The 24,232-nt window shown below is 34.4% G+C and overlaps 1 protein-coding gene across 4 annotated transcripts in view; it reads left to right on the top strand.

Annotated features, from left to right (window-relative positions):
- Positions 1–951: 951 nt before the first annotated feature.
- The window catches only part of LOC149538201 (CBS domain-containing protein CBSCBSPB3-like), a 95,645-nt gene continuing 72,364 nt past the window's right edge, over positions 952–24,232 (top strand). The window contains exons 1-4 of one of the 4 annotated variants that reach the window (XM_089799591.1): positions 952–1,485; positions 19,932–20,091; positions 20,225–20,357; positions 20,432–20,593. In XM_089799591.1, the coding sequence (XP_089655717.1) occupies positions 1,352–1,485; positions 19,932–20,091; positions 20,225–20,357; positions 20,432–20,593 (589 nt within the window). In that variant the 5' untranslated portion in view covers positions 952–1,351. Of the gene's footprint in view, positions 1,486–6,143; positions 7,019–19,931; positions 20,092–20,224; positions 20,358–20,431; positions 20,594–24,232 lie in introns of those variants that run through there. The other 3 variants (XM_089799589.1, XM_089799590.1, XM_089799588.1) reach the window with 3 other exon arrangements.

The following is a 24,232-nucleotide window of genomic DNA, read 5'->3' as shown; positions in this document are numbered from 1 at the left end:
AAATCAAAACTTGGTTATGTTTTTTAAGGAGTGTAAAAACAATAGATTGGACAACTTTTTGAAATTTGTCTTCAATTCCAAGCTTACGCATAAAAATGTGCCTTCACATGCATCTTTCGAGGGAAACAAACAATTTAAGTAAAATCCCAAAAATCAGAATGAAGATTTAAAAAACCTTGATTTGGCTAAACTAAGGGTTCATTTGGTTCTTGGAAGATGATAGGAATTGGCTTTTTCAAAATCCGGATTTGAAAAATTTTTACGTTTGTTTCAAAATTGCTAAAATAGAATTAGCATACGAGACTTCCAATTTTGCCTCAAAACTAGGTTTTCCAACTTCTTACCAGCAAGTAGGAATTGAAAATCAAAACTTGGTTATGTTTTTTAAGGAGTGTAAAAACAATAGAATGGACTACTTTTTGAAATTTGCCTTCCACTCCAAGCTTAAGCATAAAAATGTGCCTTTACATGCATCTTCTGAATGAATGAAACAAACAGTTCAAACAAAATCCCCAAAATCAGAATGAAGATTTGCAAAACCTTGATTTGGCTAAACCAAGGTTTGTAGAAATCATGGTTTTTTAAATTCCAGAAACCAAACGGACCTTAAGATTTGTAGAAATCTCGATTTTTAAAATTCCACAAGACAAACAAACCCTCATTGAAGTCTACCAATTATAACTATTGAAGATACAACTAGATAGCTACTAGTACCTGCAAAATTTATTATTTATATTTATAAAATTTTAATTAAGAAAACATTAGGAGAGAGACCTTAAAGGAGCTCCCTACCCTAAATAAACAACAATATTAATTGCGAGTACGTTTTCCCACACAAAACCTTTCCTTGGAAAATCGACAAATAAGGAACTAACGAACAAAGGCTCTCGCGAAGCTCGAGTGTTGGACGTTCAACATATATAGAGACCTAAAATGCATTCAGAAAAAAACATATTTACGCAAGAAAGGGCGCGTGGGCCACGTTTTGGGCATTAGTGCGTAAATGCCTCATCAAAAACTTGTGGAAGATCGCAGGAATCGTATTACAAATGGAAGGCTACCATCTCAAAATTCAAGCAGCCACACATTTAATGACCTCGCTCGGTTACCTTGTGACAAGACTCGAGATTCAGCGTATGAAATCAGCATTAGCTCCTCAATCGTACGAAAAGTTATAACAAACAAGATTACTAACGAGAAATTCGCCTGCCGTTAGGGTTCTAAATTCTCGAGAGACGTCGGCTGCTGTAAATCTTTGACTCATTAGTTAGTAGGGCGAAGATTTCGAACCCTGGTTGCACGGTGGACAGCACTTAAATCTCTAAATTATTAAATATTTTGGATCTAAAAGATGGAGAAGGGGAATGGCGGCCCAGCTCCCACACATGGTCTACCGCAGAGGAGGACAGCGATGACTTCAGCAGTTGCGAAGCCGCTCGAAAATGGAAACACTTCAATGTCGCAGAATTCCACGTCTCTTTTGCCGTATGTGAATTTTCTTTGTTTCTTTAAAGTTTGGTTGCATTTTCCCTATGCGAATGTACTCTATTTCTTTGAAGTTTGGTTTGCATTTTCCCTATGCGAATTTACTCTGTTTCTTTAAAGTTTGATTTGCGTTTTTCCTATTTGCTTATTCAATCAAAATTTCTATGCTTTGTTTTAGTAAAAGAAATAACAATTTGAAAGTCTGTGGTTCTTCTTCGCCATATGCAGAACTTCTCGTGCTTGGGAATTGAAATGCATTTTGTTTCCATTCTAGCGGCAGTCAGTTCTGTTTCAATTTGATGAATCATGTTACAGGAATTTTCTGGATCGTATGCCTTTGCGAAATTTAGGTTTTTCTAGTTTCATTGACACAATTATTCCAACTGTAAACGGCTGCAGGCAATTTTGCAGCACTTCAAACCACATGCTAGTAGCTTACACTCTGCTCACCTGCTCCTGCAGGTTAATGTCAATACAAGAGATTTAAAGTTAATTCATTTCGTGAATAGAGTAACTATATTTCATTAAATACATTGACTGGATTTACAAAAGCATGAGTAGAAAGTACCTCCCCTCTTTTTGACATGTCTTGGTTTGTAATTCATCGATTTTTTTTTCGTATAATGTATTTTTTTGCTTACATTTCTTTTATCCCTATGATAGACAATGAAATGCAATCTAAACGGTGAAGTCATAAAAAATCATACCCAATAAGATCTAGAAATTAGGCAATAAACATGCTTATTCTATCATTCAACACTAAAAAAGATAATCACTTAAAATGCGTTGAATGCCAAATCACTTAAAATGATGGCCCGCTATGCAAAATCACTTTTCATAGAATTCCAGCTGCCCCTTACATAATTTATAGCTGCCCTGGCTATTTTCTTTTCCCAAAACAAGTTGGCTTTCGAGAAGAGGAGGAACTTATACCAACCATCTAAAATCGAAGTTTCGACGTTTTATCATACAAATAGGACGGAGGAACTTCACAAGAACGATGTAATTGTTATGGAGTCAAACGGAATGCATTCGTAATTTCATTCGATATGCATATCCATCATATATAGTGATGGACTTATATCGTTTGTCCATTAAAAAAACTTCAATTCATTGGGCCTCCTTGTAGAAATAAGGGTTGGGTTCTCTTGTAGAAATAAGGGTCTATTAGGCATTTGTAAATTCTGAAGAATTGAAATCTTCTGTTTGGGTGAGTCAGATTGGAATTGAGAATATGAATACGTATTCTAATTTTAGCCCAAAAATGAGCATTTACTATTCCACTTAAATAGGTGGAATTGGAATACGCATTCCTATTCCAATTTTACTTTTAACTATATGATAAATATTTCAGTTCTAGTAAGAGCCAGCGATTTGGTGAGCCTGCGCACATGCATAACATAAGACAAGGCCAACATTAAGAATTGTCCCAAACCACACATTGCATAAAAATCTAGTAGCTAGATACGATGGGAGGGACAAGTTCGGGTATGTGTAAGGTTGTAATGACATTATAAACTTGTAGGAACATATTTGAATTTGTCATTACACAATTTCACATACATTAGGGAGTCAAAAAAATGCTCGTAAATGGGGTCTTGTGGATTGAGAGAATGGTTGTAGGAATTCTCATTCTGCATCAAATGACGTTGCTGTGAAGAAACAAAGTAGGGAATTAATGAGGGCCTCAACACAAACTCGAATTCGTCCCATTAGAGGTCGTGGAAGAACCTGCACTGGGGAAAAGAGTCCACTAAAGAATGGATCTTTGCACATAATTTTATAAGATGTTTCCCTTTTGTGGAAAGAAGGTTATTGTCTTGTTTGTGGTGAATGGAAGAGAAGTAGAGGAAGAGATTGAAATCAGTAGCAGAGAGAGGCTTGTTTGTGGATTGGAGTTCGTTGAGGCCCCCACTAATTCCCTGCTCTGTTGTAATGGCTCAAACAAAGATTAGTAGCAGAGAGATGCAATGTGAAATCCACGAAGGCAATGAGTCAATTTGATCCTCTAGTGATTGCACCTTTGTAGTGCCCACAAATAGCAAAGTAAGAACTAGGCTTTTTTTTTTTTGAAATTTCTCAATTCAAATTCAAATTTCATTTTTTAGAACCGAACGAGGCAGTGAATAAGAAATCTGGGATAATAAATGCAAGAATAATAAACACCTATTCTTAATTCCTATTATCATGGCCAAACAAGCCCTTAGAGGATCAATTCGTCACAACATCATAGAAATAAGCAACCTCCCACATTAACTAGCTACTTATTTATGTGTTTCATTATATCATGTATTAGATCATTTATGATTGTTATAATGATATCTAATATCTTAAATGGTGTACCTTAATGAGTGATAATGGAAGTCTTCATTGTATGCCTCACATATACTTGTAGACATACACCATGCATTAAAATATAAAAGTAAGATTGTGCACCTAATTAAGCATTATGTTTGTAAAAACTTAAACGAATATAAAACTAATATTTATGGACCATTGCTTTATTATAATAAGATAAAATCTAAAAAAAGAAAAAAGATAATGGTACTTAATTAATGATTGAAGAGTGAATGATTTAAAACAATGATCTAGGATGTACACAATATTTCAATATACATAATAATGAATTTTTCTTACATTTATTTCATGATTAGAACATTTTATATAGATTTTGTATGGTTTTGCAATTTTAATTTATGATCGTTGTTTTCATCTATGGACTTAATATGTTGAAGGAAAATGTTTTCATTTTGCATGATTTGTCTTTACTTCTTTTGTGTAGATTCTAATATTTACAGACGGTGACACTTTAAAGCACCTTGGTAGGGACATGATTATGTTAGAAGGAGATGCATTTTCTTTAGATTAACCTACATAAGTGTAAGATTGAAAGCAACACACTTTACTTGATTTTTGGATCAATATGCATTTTACTTGACGACTTGACATGTTGATTCGAAAAAATCTTCACTTTGCATAATTTGTCTTGATCTCTTTTGCATATCCTGATGTGTGGTGATGATATTTGAAAATACCTTGGTAGGGGCATTATTATGTTACAAGGGACATGTTCTCTTAGGTCAAGTTGTAGAAATGTTTACATAAGATGAAAAACAACACTTTTTAAAGCTCTTAGGAATACTCATGTAGATCTAGAATCTTTTTATTGTACCAATTGATGTGTAAATGTAGAAGATAAACAAATATTTCTTTCAAAGTCATGGACATCTAGAATGAATGAATCAAATAACTTATAAATAAACAAACTAATAAATTTTATGAATGCATATTTAATTGATTTGTGTAAGAAATCATTTATTCAAAGTTCAACCAAATTTAAATTTAAAAGGACCAAGTGAATAATGAGCTTCAAGACCATAATTACTAGTATAGGAAAAATGCGAAGAGATATCAAGTTGAACTACATAATCAACTACTTGTCACTAATTCAACTTGAATCACAAGATATCACTTGAGAAATTTGAACATGAATTTTTATCATGAGAACTTTATGACCTCGTTATACCAATTCACATAAGTATTTTTTAATTTGATTATATATTATTTTTTATCCATTTAATACATATTTCACCTCATGCAAATTATCTTAAAAATACCTCTTAACATTAAAAATAATAAAATTAGCTTTTTAATAATCATATGAAAATTTATATATAATTAGTTCAAATGCTATTTTGGGAGCTTTCCTCCTTGCCTTTCTAATTGACTTTTTTTTATACAAATCTTTTAGCTATAGTTTTATTTTCTAGGAAGATTTTTTTTAGGTGATCATTTTATTTGTATATAATAAATCAAATATAAGATAAATAATATCTCTTATCTAGTTTTAGTTAAATTAAAATTAATTAAATTTTTATTTATAACATATAGTATGGACTTTTTATTAGTATCTCTCAGATAAACACTTTGAAAATTATTTTGTTTTATAGACAAACACACAACACACTACTAATTTATAAAATAAATTAATTTTAAAAATTAATTTTTCCTATGTATTTTAAGATAGAGCATAAATTCTAAAAACAAATTAATATATAAATTATTTTGTTACTTTATATATATATTTTAAGATAGAACATAATTTTTTTCTATAATTTAAAATTTAATATTCTTACATTTCCTTCTCTAAATTAATTATATTTACAACGTGACAATTTGGAAAATCAAAGTTCTTACAAACTCATCGAATACAAAAACCAATTATTAAAAAAAAACAAAGATTATTAAATACAAAATCATAGTCAATGTATGAAAACACACTTGTCAAAAAAAAGGAATGAGAGTACCATCATAAACATTACGTTAACGATAATAAAGACACCTTTATATGTCTTTCCGCTTTTGATATTATATTTTCTACTCTAGAACTTGGCCCACATGCCAAATAAATAACTTCGCTTGCACATAATGCTTCTTATGATTAAAGTTCTCTTTAAATTTTGGCATTGCTCTATGCAGCGTTTGACTTGTAGAAAGTGGGCCCATACTCATTTGCTCATTCGGGTGCAGAATCAATGCCGAAAGCTTGGAGTGCATGTAGACCGTCCCGTACGATATATGTGACGTCAAGCTCTCTCAACTTTAATGAATTCTGTGTATGATAATCCTTTGATAGCAGCTTTAGCGAGTACAAGGTTAATCCCTCACGAGATAAATCAAGACTCCTTTTTGTGGGGTGAAGAAAGCTGAATTTTGGAAAACTAAGTCAATTGTTTTTGATGGAAGAGAACTGAGAAACCCAAGTCCTTACATGGCTTCCGTAAAAGTCGACTCGTCAAAACAATAGAAAAAACATTGGTTGCATTAGTAATTTTAGTATCTTCTTTTTCATAGGTGGGCAACATGCAGCGGTTTGGAACCCAAAAATCAAAAACAAAAAACACTGAAAAACGCTTCACTTTTTTCACGTTTTGTCCTGGCGGAGATAAACCGATTAATAAGAAAAAGCATCTTGCAATCAAACTGTGGCGCGTAAATCGTGTTTTGTCCTCTGTACACAAGTCGTGAGCGAGTGGGAACTTACCTCCCAGAATCTATATTTTTATCAAATAATCTCGGAGACAATCCCGTCCACCAATTTAATGTAAGCCACTTAACAACTCAAATTTCAAACGACTATAATTTTTAACCCTTCGGTTTTCAACTTACTTGGAGGGAAGGTGAAGAGTTAACCCTAATATACTCTCTCCTAGTTGTCGTTTACTGCCGATGTGCGGGGCGGGGCGGACGATAAATTAATTGAACTCGAGCTTCCTTAAGGATTGAAGTATACATTGAATTCAGCTGCAGAAGACCATTCTTCATAATTTGAGTACCAAGAGTCGAACTCGAGTGGCCTAACAGCTAGGGTTTTAGAGCCCAAAACGTATAATATGGACAAAGGATTGACCTCCACAGGTAAAAGACAGCCGATAATGCAGAGGAAAACTACCCCGGCGGCTTCAGCTATAGCGAAGCAGCAGGTTCCCGCTGAAAATGGAAGCTCTCGAAATTCTGTCTCGCCTAGTTCGCCGTATGTAAATTTATTGCTTTATCTTTGAAAAAATCATTTATTTTCTATGGAAGCTCTTTCTTGAATTTTTTTAACTCTCTGAATGACAAAACTGGGATAATCCACGTGTTTGGTGCCATGTAAATTTATCTGGATGTGTGAAATCCCTTAGTCCTTTCCTTGTTTGCCCATCTTTTTGTGTCTGGGGTTAAATACCAATTCCCAGTTGGCTACTAGAGTTACGTGCCACGTTAAAGGCGAGAGGCATATTTATATTAGTGCCCCGTGATGATTTTTAGTTCAGAACCCTCGTATGTCCATGGATGAGATTGAATATTTAACTTTCTGATTCCGTATGAAAGTTTTTTATGATTGTTGGCTTCTCCCCTTTTTGCTAGTCGCTGTAAAATCATTTCCATTTTCGCTTTGTGGACAATTTTTCAAGTTTTTGTTACGGAATTTGAGGCCATTACTTTATATAAAACTTTCCTCCGGCTAATAATTTAAATCCTCTTTCAACTACACTCTGAAAATATGTTTAATATTATCTTCTGCTGAAACAACAGTTATTTTATCTGTCTATGTTGTACCAAGTTCCCTTTTTGTTATGAGACCAGGTCAGCTGAACACAGAGACGCACAAATGGGATGCTTAAAAAGTTCTCTCAAAATTCTAGAATGGAATGGATTAGATAGCACGGGGGCAGAAATAACCGTCACATCCCAATGGAACATAGTTAATGTATAGCTTGCAACATGTATAATAGAGTAATCATCCATCTTATATCTGGGAAAGAGATTTTAAAGTTAACCATGTTGTAGCTTTGTAACATATATAACAGAGTGGTCATCCATCTTATTTGTGTGGAAGGGATTTTAAATTGAGCAACACTTATTTGTGTACCCAAAATATAAATAATAGAGTATTTGCAGCTTCTTTATACAATATGATTTTTGTTTAAGGAAATTAAAATTTAATTATTTGGGTTGTTCGCTTAGCCACTGTAAAATTATATGCTGCTTTTTCGCTTTATGGAAAACTTCTGTTTCACAGCCATGCACTGTAATAATCTAAATTGCATATGGTTTTGCATTAGGGTAGGGGAGCATGGACCCCTATGGACGCACATTATACATACATCTGTTCAAAAATTCAATATAAGTGTGTGTTATAGTCAAATTCAAGAACATTGTAATATGATGATAGATATATAATTGCTTGTGAAATTGAATATATTTAATATTCACAGTCAAATCGAACCATGTGAACATGTTAATGTTTCATACTAGAATTAAAGATAAACAACAAACAAAATAAAGGAACAATAAGACAAAATAGATGCAACATTGGGCACAAAGAATTATCCTAGGAAAACCCTCCAACTTGAGGGAGAAATGTAATGACCCCTTCTACTAGGCCGGTCTTAAAATGATCTTCGAATGTAAAGGGAAACTTTTAATTGTAAATATCATAACCCACTATTAGTGATTTGGAATATCATCCATAATCCCCCGTATATCAAGTCCTGCAATGGATGGTAGATTTACAGCTGCTCGAGTTTGGATAGGATCTACATGGGGTTCCCATTTTCTTGCCCCAACGTGAGCGATTTAGTTCTCCCCTTGTGCACGATCCCTATCCACTATGTCTTAATACATGAGTTCTTATTGACTTATCTATAACTTACTAATAGCATTATGTATGATCAAATTAAAATATTTTGATTGTAGTAACTGGGTCATAGATATCTCCTTGATAACATAGTATGTTTTATATCAGATAGCATTGGTGATGGTCATATCCAACAATTAGATGAAATGAAGGTGTTACCCATAATTAGTTATGATCATATTATATATCTTTACTTAATATAAGTTTTTTGGTTATTCATTTAAAATATCTCATGAAAAAGAGAATATACTATCATATTTATTTTTTTACTAAATAGTCTCATATTAAATTATTTAGGAATATGCTACATACCTTAGCTTTGTCTCGGGTCCCCCCCTCTATGGACGTATAAAGTCTTACAAGTACTCTGCCCTTTTCAATCATAAAAATTTGATTGCCTAATCATATCGGCCTAATCCTTATTCACCCATCTCCTTATCTACAAATCCTGTTAGTATACTAAAGGGATTAAGGTGGTATCCACATGGGAAATGTCCCCCAATTACCTTCTCATAATGAACAATTGATGGATACTTTCGTTAGTGTATGAAGAGGGTTGAACCAATGATGAATCGCCCATTATATTTGTATGGATTTTTATGAGTCCTTGATTTTCCTGACGAAACTGATATGGTGGTGAGTGTTATGTACGCTCATCCATGAACAAATTGTCAAGAATGTTAGTACCATAGTCCTTAAATGGATCTTCAACTGTGTCCACAGTTACGCTGGTGCTATCCACTTGCATAGAACCTCTGCCAATGGTTACTTGTGGCATATCTTTCATTCCTGTATCTGTTGTAGATGGTATTGTTGCTGATGGTATTGGGATTGGAGGTGTTGATGCTTCTGTTACTGTTCTCTGATGATTGGATGTCTTAAGTTCTGTCATTATTTTTACAATTGTTGTCTTTGCTTCTTTGTTCACCTCCTCATAGGTTCTTCCCATGATTAAAGTAGGCCTTGTCTTGTTCTTAAGATAAGGTCCAAGACTATGTACAAATTTTTGTAAGTGCTCCCTACAAGTAACTTCACAAAGCTTTCTTACCTCATTTTCTCTTATTTTCTGGTCTTCTTCTGCCACTCTCTTCTTTCTGTAGATAAGTCTCTCATACAAGTCTTTTGGAATAAGACTTTGTATATCTAAAAATTTCTTGCCACTTAGTATCAAGTGTCTTATTACAACATTCTCTAGCTCAAACTTTTCAAAGTTACTATACAAATCATAGAACTTGTTCAATTACACAAAGTTACCATAATTTATGATTGCAAAGTTCAACGTTTCAATTTTTGGCTTCCATGGTTACCTTCCTTTGCTTGCACTAACTTCTTTGCTCTTTTCTTCATTTTCATATTCTGTGACATCAGGGATGTCAACCTGTCCTCTCTCATTTTCTTCTTTCCTTCAAAAATCATCAACACTTTAGGTCTCTTACCAGGTCCGACTGCCATTGCTTTCGTTCTCTTCTGTCTTGGAGCCTCTGCATCTTCTTGTTTTACTCCTGCCAATGTTGTGGACTATCTTTTCACCTCTACTACCTTTACTACTACTACTTCTTCTTCTTCTTCAATTTTGGCTTGATAATTCATCTGCATGATTTCATCATAGGTTCCAATTCTGTCAAATTTGTTATCTTTGTCTGATTTCAAGATTTCTTTTACATATCCTTTAATTTCATCCTCTGTTACCTCATATCCTGGAGGGTCTACATATAACATTTTTGGTTTTGTTGCTTCAATATATGTGAAGTCTGTGTCAATCATAAAACAAATGTTTTCTTTGTACTTGCTCACAATACATGGTGGGATCCTAAACCTTTGCTTCATCTCATTCTGAAATGTTTTCACAATTAGCTCTGCACTGCTGTGAATCTTATCAATTGGGTGTCTCTTGCGTAGATTGGTTATCTTTTCCATTGTGCGCTTATCACTGCTTGTCAATTCCGAAATGGGCATAAATGGGAATCTTTTCAATAGGTGAAAAAACACGTGGGTGATTAAGGATTGAAACCTGAATTGACTGTTTCTCACTTTCTTGTCTCTTGTGTAGGTTGGTTATCTTTTCCATTGTACGCTTATCACTGCTAGTCAATTTAGAAATGGGCATGAATGGGAATATTTTCAACAAGTTAAAAAACATGTGGGTGACTAAGGATTGAAAACTGAATTGTTTGTTTCTTACTTTCTTAATCCTCACCAAATTCTCAATTAATTGCGCTCTCAATATTTCACAAAGATTCACCTTGGATCTTTCAACACAGTTTATATGCTGCATGTACAAAACCTGCTGCCATGACAACTTCCCTGGAGGTTGAACATATCTTGGCCGCTATAATTCTGCTCACATATCTCACATCATCTTCCTTAATCTTACTGATTACAATTCCTCGTCCATTGTAGGTTGACTGGTTATTTTCAAGCACAACCTTCTTTACATTCTTTTCATTTAAGGGAATAAAGCCCTCATTGCTCAAACCAATAACTTCAGTTATTAGATTGGCTGATATTTCCACAACGTTTTCTCCCATCTAGAGTTTATCATCATGAATCCTACTCAAAATAATTTTGGTCCATTCTTCGTTCTCAAAATTATAATAAAACATGAACTTTACTACCTCATTCTGTTCTGAGTGTTCACAACCTTCCTTGAAAGTCATGTCTCGCTTGTAGATAATGTCAAATTCCTTTGAAATGTTTCCATCTCCTACTGTTTCAAGTTTGCATTTGGTGTAACTACTGGTATCCTCTAAGTAAAGAATGCTGCTAGGGGTTTGTGAAAATGCGGTCAAGGGGTTATCTTCCAAAGGTTGAATTGGATTTAACTTCAACTTAGGTCTAGGAATATTTTCAACATTATGAATCATAGACTTCCATCATTATGAATCATAGATTTATCCATCTGTACTGCAAATTCTGAACATAATTTCACAAATTTAACCTTCGCAAACTTGTAAAATATCTTTATTGTCGCGAGATTAGGGTTTGCTGATGAACGTTCTTCAATTTTTCCTTTAAAGCCTTTAATTGGATCTCAATTTGCTCCTTAATGCTCACACTATCAAACGGTACACAAAAGCTTGATATCACCCTTTATGTCACATTCAATTCATTTTTGCATTAATTGCATAAATATGTAATCAACAAAAAGCTATTTTAGTTTATCAGTGAACTTCTTTTGCTTTGCACACTCACATGTGAACTCCAAATCTTATGCGCACTTAACCATAGCTTTATTACATCTTTCTCTGCCTTATCCTGATTGCGCAAGTTCCCAAACTTTTCCTAAGATTTTAACTAAGTTTCTAACCCTAAATTCCTAATGTTTTGCTTATAGAATAAGTTGCTCAAACAGATAATGATTGGTTACCAACTACCACTGACTTCAATATGTTCTCAGATACTTCACTTGACTGACTTTCCAACACAACAGGTGAACTTGCTGGTTCGTTAGCTTTAATGAATGATTCATCAAGTTTTCCTACAAGATCTTTCATACTTTCTCTTTGACTGTTGCTGTTATTTTCGTTCCTTCTGTCATTGTTCATATTCCTTCTAGGATTTGGGTTTCTCATGTTGCTTCTCATGTTGTTAGGCATCCTCATATTGTTCATCCTACAATATCTTGTTGTGTGTCCCATGTTACAAATCTGACAGACTATAACATTGTTTCCATATCTAGGTCCTGATTGACCAATCTGTGCTCTACAATCTCTAGCAATATGTCCAAAATTGTTGCACTTATAACACATAATGCCATTCCTTATAACATTGGTTCCTCCAATAGGTCTATTTGGTGCAGGGTTAGTACCTCTAAACATTCTATTATTATTACTATTATCAAATTTAGGCTTCCTACAAATAATTGCTCTATGACCAAAACCACGACAATTATAACAATAACCAGAAAGGGGTTTAAATGACTTACATGTATAGTCCTTTTTCATGTGACCAAATTAAATGCATGCATAACATCTACCTTTGAATTTGTTCCTCACTTCTTTAGGTGATTTAGCTTGCTCAGGGTGCTTAGGTACATCAGTTTGCTTAGGTTGATTAACTTGCTGAACTTGTTTAGCTACATCTTTAGATTGATTTGACTCTCTCTTGTTTTGGTTATCTTCCTTATGTTGAATCACAAGATTTGGTTCTTTTCTAGCTTCAGGCTTCTTAGCTGACTTTTCTCCAAGATATCCAAAACCTGTCTTATCATAAGAGGGTCTTTGTATAAAGATCTGTTCATCAAGCTTTTCATTGCTGGAATACAACTTTTCAAGATGTAGCTTTGACTGAGTTAATTTTGCTTTCACAATTGGATTGTACTTCTCAAGTTTTGCATACTGCAACTTTGAAGACTCAAGCTCAGATGTCACTTTTGTAAGGCTGGGTCTCATATCTCAAATCTGACTCAATTTTACTATCATCATCCTTCAAGCTCAACTTTAGATTTGTAATCTCCAGTTCATGCTTTAGGATCTCATTTTCTTTCTTTAGTCTTGAAACTTCATTACTATCCTTGATCTGATATTTAGGCTCTTTCTTAGACTTAAGATAATATATCTTATCTTTCAGCTTCCCAATGTAGTCTTTCGCATCTTCATACTTGTCTTTCAATGTCATGTCCCCCATCTTTTAGACCCTCATTGGATATCTTAGCTTTTCGTTCTCCGCAGGCTGAGTGGAAAAATAAGGAGAAACAAATTAAATTAAAGTCAATAAATAAATAAATCTAAAGGTGAGTTTATATTTAATTAATTTAATTTTCTAAAAGCACAACTAATTATTGTATTGGAAAGGGGGAAGCTTCTAGAGAGTGCAATTAAATAATATTTTATTTCCTCCTAGAAGGGTGAAGGAAAAGAATAAATAGAGGCAACAGTTTCATTGTTAGGCATCCGATTATTGTCAATTGCATTTGATATAAACTTGGGAGAAGAAACTAAGGGTTTCTGATTTTAGTTAGCCATTGGAGAGCATCAATTCTTTAGTGTTGCAACCATTTGAGGTGGTGAAATATCCACTGAATTTGGCATTCAGGAGAGCTTCATTCTGGAGTCCTATTTGTGCTTAAATTGGAGAATACATTTATTGCTGGCTGCTACAGTGCCGTGTACAACGCTACAGTATTTGGGTTCATTATGATTGCAATTTCATCTCCTTCATTGGGCGATTTGTATATCAGGTTCTACAATCAATTTGCATTATTTAAATTGGTCTTTTGGCATTGCAAAGGTGGCTGTCATAAGTAGCTGTAGATGCACGTTTTATATCATATTTATAATGTCATTTCTACTCAGTTTTTTGGGGGTTGCAAAGCCATGAGCCTTGTAATATTATGTTAAGCATTGAAAAGGAGTAATAAGTTAGTCTACATATTTGATGTAATGTGCATATTTATATCTTCCATGATTGACATAAAAGTATGCATGCCAAATGTTTGACAAAATACCAATTGGCTGTAAGTGTACACGTTTCATTTTAATGTCCCCTTCTCCGCGCCAGCATTAATGACGCCTAGTTGGTGTATCTTTCCATCCGGATAGGCTAACGACATGTGATTTTGGATGCCGACCAATCACAGGAGTTTTGGTTTTAGTTGAGGAGAATTTTAAATGGGAAATCCTAAGGTTAAAGTCATTTTATTTAATTAAATGAAGTATAAAGTACTTTATTATTAAAGTCACTTCAGGACAAAATGACTTAAGTGACTAAAAGACGAAATAGTCTTTTATCCCACATTGCTAAGAGGGTTGTTTCTCCCCACACTTTGAGGTTATAAAAGAAAGCTTTTACATTGAGATTATTACCATGAATTTATGTTATTTCTAAAATCCTAGGAGTTGCTTAAATGTGACTGGATAATTTCTAAAGGATGAAATCCCTTATGGAAAAATGGTGAGACTAGACATAAACCTAGCATTCACACTGCACTTTCAAGATTAACTTTCAAAGTAATACAATGATCTTCACGAAGTTGGAGTTCACGACAGCAAGAAGCTAGGGTATCTAAGTCCAGTAGTTTGTGTAGCACATATAGGTTCTACAGATCAGTTGGGTGTTTGACGACAGCCAGGGTGATTGGATATATCAAAACCGGAGTGAGAGAGTTCACGTGGGCTGAAACTACCATCAGATTCATTGGAAAGAGGACGGCTACAACAGGGTGTTCAAGCAGAGAAGTCTATAGCACAGTTAGTAGGAAGTATTAAGGACGATAGGGTCAACATAGAGGTCTGGTCACGGCAGGGGCATAGCATTCACTAAGGAGTCGCAGGTTTGGGATACAATGTGAGGACTGACACAGTGACTAGTAGGCACGCAAAGATATTCAGAAGTTGGTAGTTCTGGAATTGAGACTACTGGAGGTAGGTCGTGAGCAGTAATACAAATTTCTAGCTCTATGCGCTCTAAGACAAGGTTCCTTTATCTATCTCCATTTGCAATTTAAGCTTGTGTAACGAAATAGCAAGTTGTAATACATTCAATTTGTATTTCGCTATGATTCAGAATAGATATATCATTGTGTAAAATCTGCTATAGCAAAGGATAGTATAACCAGTACTGTTATTTCTTGAGATTTCACATTGTTTTGCAAAGCTTTTGTCATATTGTTGTACTCCCTATAGTCGGTTTTCTTTCAGTTGTGGTAAAATTTAAAGCATTCAGGATATATGCCAATTGTTTGACGAAATATCCCAAGTGGAGATTTAGTCATTTTTTGATCCTACTAAGTCCAGATCATTACAGTGGTATTAGAGCTATAGGTCCTGCCATCTTGTGGGAAAATTTATTGCATAACAGGTTGGAATAAACAGGAAAAATGACAGCTAGGTATGAAGAAGAAACTTTATAAACTTAGTCATCTCCAACCGGAACAAGTAGGGTATTCCGAGCAGGTTGACATTGAGGATAATTATTTAGTGGATGAGGAGTTGAATTTTGAAACAGGTGAACAAGCTGAATAGATTAAATAGGTTGATCAGATTGAACAGGCCGAACAAGCAAACAACATTCAAATGGCATGAAATGAAGTTGAACTGGATCGAGAAGTAAGGGAAACATTGCGAGCTATTAGAGAAGGGTAGAATAACATAGCTGATGCACTTCGCAACTTGTAGCTAATTTACAATAATTAGCCCCTATTAACAGGAGAGCCCCAAGCCATCACAATGGAGGTAGTAGTGTAGCAAGATCACCCCGAGCTGTTAGGGCTCCCACACGAAACACTGGTAGGCCTTTAATGCCAGTTTTTAATGCAGAAGAAGAGGTAGCACCACCAACGGCACCAAACTTACTACCAGACAATGTTATGGCAATGTATGATGAATGAGATTTGTTTCTCGATCCAATTAAACAAAATATGTCCTTTGTCCAATACCTAAATCAGAAAAGGGAGTCAGATAAACAGCAGCAGGATAGGAGACCTAGAGCACCAAACAGAGACTTAAAGTATGCTATGAACAAACTATCTCTCCCTACTTTTAATGGCAGCAGTAAGACATTTGCGAGAGCTTGGATTCACAAGATAGATACTTACCTAACACTTAAACCTATGTTAGAGACAAAGGCCATCCGATTTGCTACGATGCATTTAGAGGGAGCGACATATGATTAGTGGCATCATGGGTTGGTTACCCAGGATCATGGTCTCATCACATCTTATGAGACTTTTAGCTTGAAGCTGATTACTCTCTTTGATAGGAAGGATAGAATATAGAGGTCTGTTACAGGGATTTGACATAGTTACGATAGGGCGGATCTTTGGATGATTTCATTGACGAGTTTTAGCAGATCTCAGTAATGGTTCCAGATATGTGAGAACAATGTAAGGTAATGTTGTTCATTGAGGGTTTACAGGATAGGTATAGAGGTTTGGTTAAGGTACTTAAACCAAACACTCTGGATGATGCAATTAAGATTGCACACAATCTAGAGTCACCCTCTTCGATATTACAGCCCCCTAAGAAAATGTATAAGGGATCCACCTCATTCCAAAAGAGCAAAAACCAGCATAAGGGTACACCTCCTAGGATGGACTTTGAGACACGAAATGAAATCAAGAGAAAGAAGCTATGCTTCACTTGCAGGGGGCCATGGACATTGGATCATAGATGCCTTGGCAAAGGCAAGATACATAATGTAGAGGTGCTTTCAGAGGAGGAGGATGAGCAATAGGAGGGCAGCAATGGTGATGGCAGTGATGAGGAGGAGAACGAGGACCAACCACCTAGAGAGAGGAAGAAGGAAGACACCCAGGGACAGCCTCCTATCATAGCATCACTTTCTAGCGATCCCATGGGACACCCCTTTCGTTTGAAAGGAATTGTTAGAGGACAACATATTATATGTCTCTTGGATACAAGTGCCTCGCATAACTTCATAAGCTCACGTTGGGTTACTAAGAGGAAGCTACAAATTGATGACATACTCGAGTTTGAGTGGCGTTTGAGTGGCAGGAGGTGAGAGATTGAGATGCGTAGGGAATGTGTCAGGACTTCCGAGGAGATGTTCTGAGCAGAAATCAGGTGAATCATGTGGACAAGTTTGTGAGAAGGTTCTTAGGTGTGGTAGACATTTCTGTGATAAAATCTGCCATGAGCGTTTTTGGACTCGGATTCAATTTCAATTCAAATTCAAATTTCAACTGAAGTCCCAGTTTTAGTTTTGTAGAACCAAATGGATCTGGAATAATAAATCTCGAATAAGAAATTCCAGAATAGAAAATCCAGAATATCAACTCTAGCTGCCAAATGGGCCCTTACATAATGCCTCCGTGAGCTGATAAACTCTTGATGATGCTCATAAAATATCATCTACTGTAATGTAATTACGTCAAACATCGATCAATAATTGGATTTTCATCAACCTTCCAATCACTCTCTTTTGCAATTTCTAGATTCTCCCTCTGTCTGACCACTTTTTTTTTTGGGTAAATAGATTGCTGGAAGGGCCAGCTCGTATTGTATTTATTAAAAAGGAATGTACATCAGTTCTTACAATATTAGCTATAACTGTCTCTGCACTTTGCTACCTTCTAAAGGCTCTCCCCAAATGAAGTGACACCTTCATTGTTGCATTCACGTGGGAGATCACACCTCCAATATTCTCCCTCCTTTCCTCACTTGTATCTTTGATGCTTACTAAAATCCTTCCATATCCCATTTAAAATGATTCCTTTAGTAGCCTCTAACAACATCAACGTGCCTTCCCATTGCTGCAATAAACATTTCTCTGCTGTGTAAATCTGATCCTTAAACCTGCTCTGATACCATGTTAATATTTCATACTAGAAATGAAGATAAACAACAAATAAATGAACAAGAAGAAATAACAGCTACAACATTGGACACACATTTTTATTCTGTGAAACCCTCCAACTTGAGGGAAAAAAAACTGAGCCACACAAAATATAACTTATATTTATTGATGTGCAGAAGACTGTTTACAATTTGGCCAACCACATGACCAAGATGAAGCAGTGATCATATCACCTATCAATATGCCGACACTAATAAAATTCCTTAGAATCAATTTTCTTGAAACAAAAGATATCAATCTGCACTCATACTAATTCCTCCTGGAAGAATATATAAAATTGTCTTGACGCTTCATTTTCTTGCCGTTACAAAGTGAAGACCTTTCGATGCCTGGACCCTTCATTGCCTTGACGTTACAAAGAAGATGACGTTATTTGTTGAGCTTAATAATATATTTATATATTTCAAATACAGGAGAGAAAGATAATTTCCACAGCTATCACTCAACAGAATGAATAATCATATTACTCTTTATCAAAGAGCATCCAAATAAGCACTTGTTTTCAGGATGAGGTGCAGCAGGATGAACAGTAGTTTAGTTCTGGATTTGTAGCTATTTAAGTTGTATTATTCTTTTTTCAAACTTTTGCAAGCTATTTGGCATTTCCTTGTAGTTATGGACTACTGCAAGTTACTGTAGTGGGTGTTTAATTCTGTGTCATTCCCATAGAAACAAACCCCTTAAGAGTTGATATACAACCATTTGGACAAGAGTTATGTGTATTCAGAGGCAAGAGCCTACAACATGACGTAAATTGTGAGCCTCTTATCTGGGAGGTCTTGGGTTCGAATCTACGCAAGTTGAACTAATAATCATAATAATTAATCACAACAAATAATAATTATTAACCTTGGCTTTGGCCTCTTAATGATAAAAAAAAAGAAAGAAAAGAATTGTGTATTCAGAATTAATGAAATGAATTATTTAAATTGTGGCCTCCCTGTAAAATTAATTTGTTTTCCAGGTGTTCCTATCATAGTTATAGCTTAGATTATAAATATATCGATATTTGAAGTCCTTTGAAGAATCAAGCTCTTGTGATATTATCAATAATTTTGGTTGAACTGCCTTCAAATCAATTTTCTATTTTGAGCCTGTGTCAAAATTTCTATGCTTTCAACATGGAATGAACCTATATGTATTGCATGTGGCATTTGCTGTAAAATTATTGTATATTTAAATTCTCCTCTCATGGTGAAGTCACTTGTTCTTCTCTTAAATGAAATTGTTTTAGAATGTTGCAAGTGCTAGCAATATAAAATCTGCTTTTTTTTTCTGGTTCAGAAGCCACAAAATCTCTGGCAAATTTCTATGTTTTTATTTCATGGAATGATAGTAAATATTTGATTTAGTATTTCTCCTTAAACTTAAATTTCTTGATTTCTTAGTCTGGGCAAAGTCTTGTGATGTTTTGGCATTTTGAAGAGTAGTACTTATAAAGTCATAAACCAATGCCAATGGAATATTTAAATGCAGTAGAAATAAAACAATTGCGCACTCACAATATAACTTAATTAATTGCTATGGTTAGTTTACCCTTTTGGAATAATACTCAGCTCACATACTGTTTAAATCAACTTTCACAGTGCACTAAAATATTTCTTGCCTGTGCTTAACCTTCTTCCATGTTTTAGATCAGCTGGCACATTGCTTCAGGAAACTATTAAGAATTATTACAATATGATGGGTATATACTATAAAAGTTGGGTCTGAAGAACTTTTTGTGGATGAGTGAGCAGTCTATAAGGAGTGTAAACACATGCAAAAATAAATAAATGAACATCCAGAACGTTTTACTTCAGACATGGACGACTGGCAAGATAATTCTTTTTATTGGGTCAACCACTGTAAAACTAATTTGTGTTTTTGTCATTGTGGCAAAATTCTTGTTTCTGTTTAGGTGATGAAATTAAATGTGTTTACCGTTTTGCTGCGTTTTTTCAAACAGAGGTGAGAGGACTGTTAGGAGACTGAGATTGTCAAGGGCATTGACTATTTCGGAGGACACAAAAGTCTCTGATGCATGCCGTCGCATGGTCCTACGCAAGGTGGATGCTGTTCTACTCATAGATTCAAAATCTGTTCTTTGTGGGATTATGACTGACAAGGTTTGTACCTACATAGATTAATATTTCCCCCTTCAATTTTACTATTATATGCATTGCTTTTGATTTTTCGGTTTCTTTATGTAATATTTCAATATTTTGAATTGTGAGCTCAAATTTGCTTTTTTTTTTCCAGGATATAGCAACAAGAGTTATAGCAGAGGGTTTGAAGCCAGAGTTGACGCCGGTTTCAAAGGTTATGACAAAAGACCCCACCTATGTTATGATGGACACCTCCGCTGTTGAAGCCCTGGAGAAGATGGTTCAAGGTGGGAATCTTTATTTTGTGTTCAAACTGTGCTTCCTTTGCACTGTAGTCATTACACTTGTGAAATGTGTGCAGGTAAATTCAGGCACTTGCCTGTTGTGGACAATTCTGAAGTCAAAGCATTGCTTGATATTACCAAGTGCCTTTATGATGCCATAGCAAAAATGGAAAAAGCGGCAGAGAAGGGAAGTGCCATTGCAGCTGCAGTTGAAGGTGTCGAACGACAGTATGGAGATGGTTAGTTTTCTCTCAAACTAATTTGAGGTACACTAAATTTAAAACTAATGCAAATTTTCATTATTGAGGTTAGGTATTAAAATACCACCACAAATCCAAAGACAAAAAAGTTTTCATGTCATGCAGAGACACAAAAATCGTATAATCCCTCTTCCACTTAAAAATACTTTCCACCAATGTCAGTACACAAATATGAATATAACATGTATCATGACCAATGACCTGTAGAAACAAGAGAGGTATAAGATACAGAAAATGGAATAGTTGTTAGCATCTGGAAACAGCTTTAATCAAGGACTTCCAACAGTGTAGCAATAATTTGATTATCTGCATTCCTATGTCAATTGTGCAGATAATGTGATATCTATCAGGCATCTGCACCCTATATGTACATTGTTGCCTGAGATTCACTCCAAACCTCTGGCATGTTTACCATTTGTGTATATAACTTTTTATATAACTCATGCCTTTGCACAAAGAAAAAAGTGTTTGAAACATAATCAAGAAAGTAAAAGTGAATATTGTAAGCGTTTTTAACCCTAGCAAGATAATGTTGTAGAATTAGCATGTTCTTGATTTTTTATATGGAGAGTTTGAGCACTGATAAATAAAAAATTGACATGTTTGGTTTTTATCACTGTACCTGTTTAATGTCTGAAGTGTTGTAGTAAATGTCTAATGTCTGGGTGTATATGCAATTGTAAAGGATGATATATCAAACTTGCTTGGACTGTCTTGAAGAAATATCATGTAATGTGGTTGTGCTAGAGAATTCAAAGAAATTAAAGTACAATATATTCAATTTCACATTTAACAATTTGAGGAACATAAACGAATACCCACAAACCATTCAAGTGTTAAAGTTGCATTGGCAAACTGTTGAGGCAAATAGCTTTGGTTCAGAAAATTGCACCGATCTCATGAGACCATACTCATGTATATATACATGTCGAAGAGTATTTATGGAATGCCTTATCTAATTCTAAATAGTATTTATTCAATACTTTCTGTAATTCCAAATAGTATTCATGGAATACCAAAGAGTATTTATGGAATGCCTTATCTAATTCTAAATAGTATTTATTCGTATTCAATACTTTCTGTAATTCCAAAGAGTATTTTTGTAATTTCAAGTCGATATGCATAATATCAATATGTATATGTACATGAATATCATCTGAATATTTTAATGAAGATCACAGCATTCAGAACTGCCGATGCATGTTATTATTGAAATAATATCTCAGATTTGAATTCTGGAAACAATCATATTTATACTGATTGTTATCAATTGCAAATAGACTTAGTTAAAGTCTTAAATGGAATTAGTTCTTGTTATGACTAATGATCGGGTGTGACCATTCCACCAATCAGACACATCGGTGAATGGACATGTCTCCAAATGGAGACATGCCCATTCACCCATGTACCCGTCCACATCATATATAATGTATATGCCGCTTGATATTGCAACATAGTAATTGATTAATGTGTGCAGATCGAAGGCATCTCAGACGCCGATCTTGAATAATATTTATCATCATTTTGCATTGAATTTTTATATATACTGTATAGCACTTGTATACTTCATTGGTATTGACTGTACCTATAGGAAATAGACATAATTCAGCAGCGAAAAGGAAATCTGTAAGTAAACTTCACATGGTATCAGAGCTTGGCTAAGGAAAGATCACACTAAGTTTATTGAATCAGATTTTTACTTTGAGACAAACAATTCTCTCTCCCTCCAAAATGACAAACACAATGAGATTCGAACATCACCTTGGAAGTGCTGATAACTTCGAATCTTGGAAACTTTGAGTCATAGTTTAAAAATTCGGTTTCGGCAATATCTCGTCTAGCCCAATTTTTTTGAAAATATCGGAATCGGCAAAAACTCGGCGAAAAATTCGGCAATAAATCGGCACTTTTATCGAACATTTGAAAATATACAATTTCTTAAAACTCATATACACACACCAAATTTGTAGAACATATAATGATTTGAGATAGCCACCATATATTAATCAAAGTTTTGAGTAAAAAAAATAATCTATGATTCTATAGCAACTAAAACTTAGTAAATTATCATAGTGATAGAATCATATACCAAGAAACAAGTGCAACATTTGATTATAAATACGTTCAATGCATATAGAAGTCAAACTTTGTGAAACTAAAACTTTTCAACACATCTTAAGTTCAAGTTTTAATATCAATTAGGGATCCATATTAGGTTCAAGTTTCAATATCAAGCCTCTCCACTTGTTTGTGATCATGTAGAACTAAAAGTCTCCATTGAGGCTGCCATGGCCTCGAATGTCCTCTTTTTTGCTTCCTTATTTTGTGCAAATTCTTGAAGGCTTGTCAAAGCCTCTCTTGAAGCCTCCTCCGGACATCTATCACACGGTGAAATGTCATTGTTTGGAATCTTTGCAAGATGGTATTTTAGTCGGCTTACACTTGAATTTATATGCTTCTGGCAAAAGATGCATTGGATTTGTCCTTCGTTTGCTCCTTAGAGCCCATATTTCCATAAAGGGTCCTCTCTGCCACCAGCCATCTTGTGAGGAAATAGGTAGACTTTGTAGCACAAAAAATAACCAATTATAATTAGAAAGCTTCTAAATTTATAATAAATCAAATTTAATATTCATTAAATTTATTAAAATACTGTTATAAATTTATTAAAACCTATTGAAAAATAAAATTCCTTAAAATCTAATATAAATCTATTAATATATATTATAAATCTAAAATCTATTAAAATGCATTATAAATATGTTAAAAATTAATAAAATATAGTGAAATTCATAGGAAATTTAAAAGTTAAAACAATCTATTATGTATTTTTAGTTTTTAATTATTTACCAAAATATATTATATTTTGATTTTACTTTTATAAAATAAATTAAATGTTAAACAAAACTTATGAACAAAATAAATTAAAATTTAAAAACAATTTACAAAATGGTAAAACAATACATACCTGGGAAGTGCTACCAAAAAAGTTTAAAACAGTCCAAATCGATGCAAGAATGAAGAAATAGTAAAATCGGTGTAATGCTTGTCAAATGCCGATAATCACCTCTACAGTCTCCGAGCTGTCGTCGGATGCAGAGTCCAGACAAATCAAAGTCAACTGTCAACCCTCTACCACTATCATGCGCAGAGAAATGAGGGTCCAAACTCATGGAGACCAGACATACTCAGACAAATGATCGATTAGGGTTGGAACGAAACAAATGAGAGTTGGAAATTTATAACATGACACCGAACCTAAAATATCCCGCTCTGACTTTTCAACGATATCTTCTGCGATTTTTTGGATTTTAACGCGATATATCTCGAAATAAATGACGCGATTTTTTGCAATTTTTCGTTGCCGGTTTCTACTGCGTTATATTCGGCAAGGTATTTGCTTCGCGAAATATCGCGAGATTGGCGATATTTTGGCGATTTTTTAAACTATGCTTTGATTAATGATGTTATTAAAAGAAAACAAAATAGAATCATTTATAAAAGAGGACAAAGAGGAACCTAAAGATGATCTTGAAAAATCAGAATGGATTGAGAAAAGTGAAAAGGCAATGAAGATAATTGTTGATACTGTTCGAGGCTACATAGTACCTATTGTGG

This window comes from Cupressus sempervirens, chromosome 9 (genome assembly GCF_028749045.1).
Source record: "Cupressus sempervirens isolate cs-2001-9-10 chromosome 9, ASM2874904v1, whole genome shotgun sequence".
Classification (NCBI taxonomy): Eukaryota; Viridiplantae; Streptophyta; class Pinopsida; order Cupressales; family Cupressaceae; genus Cupressus; species Cupressus sempervirens.
The sequence above is the reverse complement of the archived record's forward strand: the minus strand, read 5'-3'. Positions and strand labels throughout refer to the sequence as shown.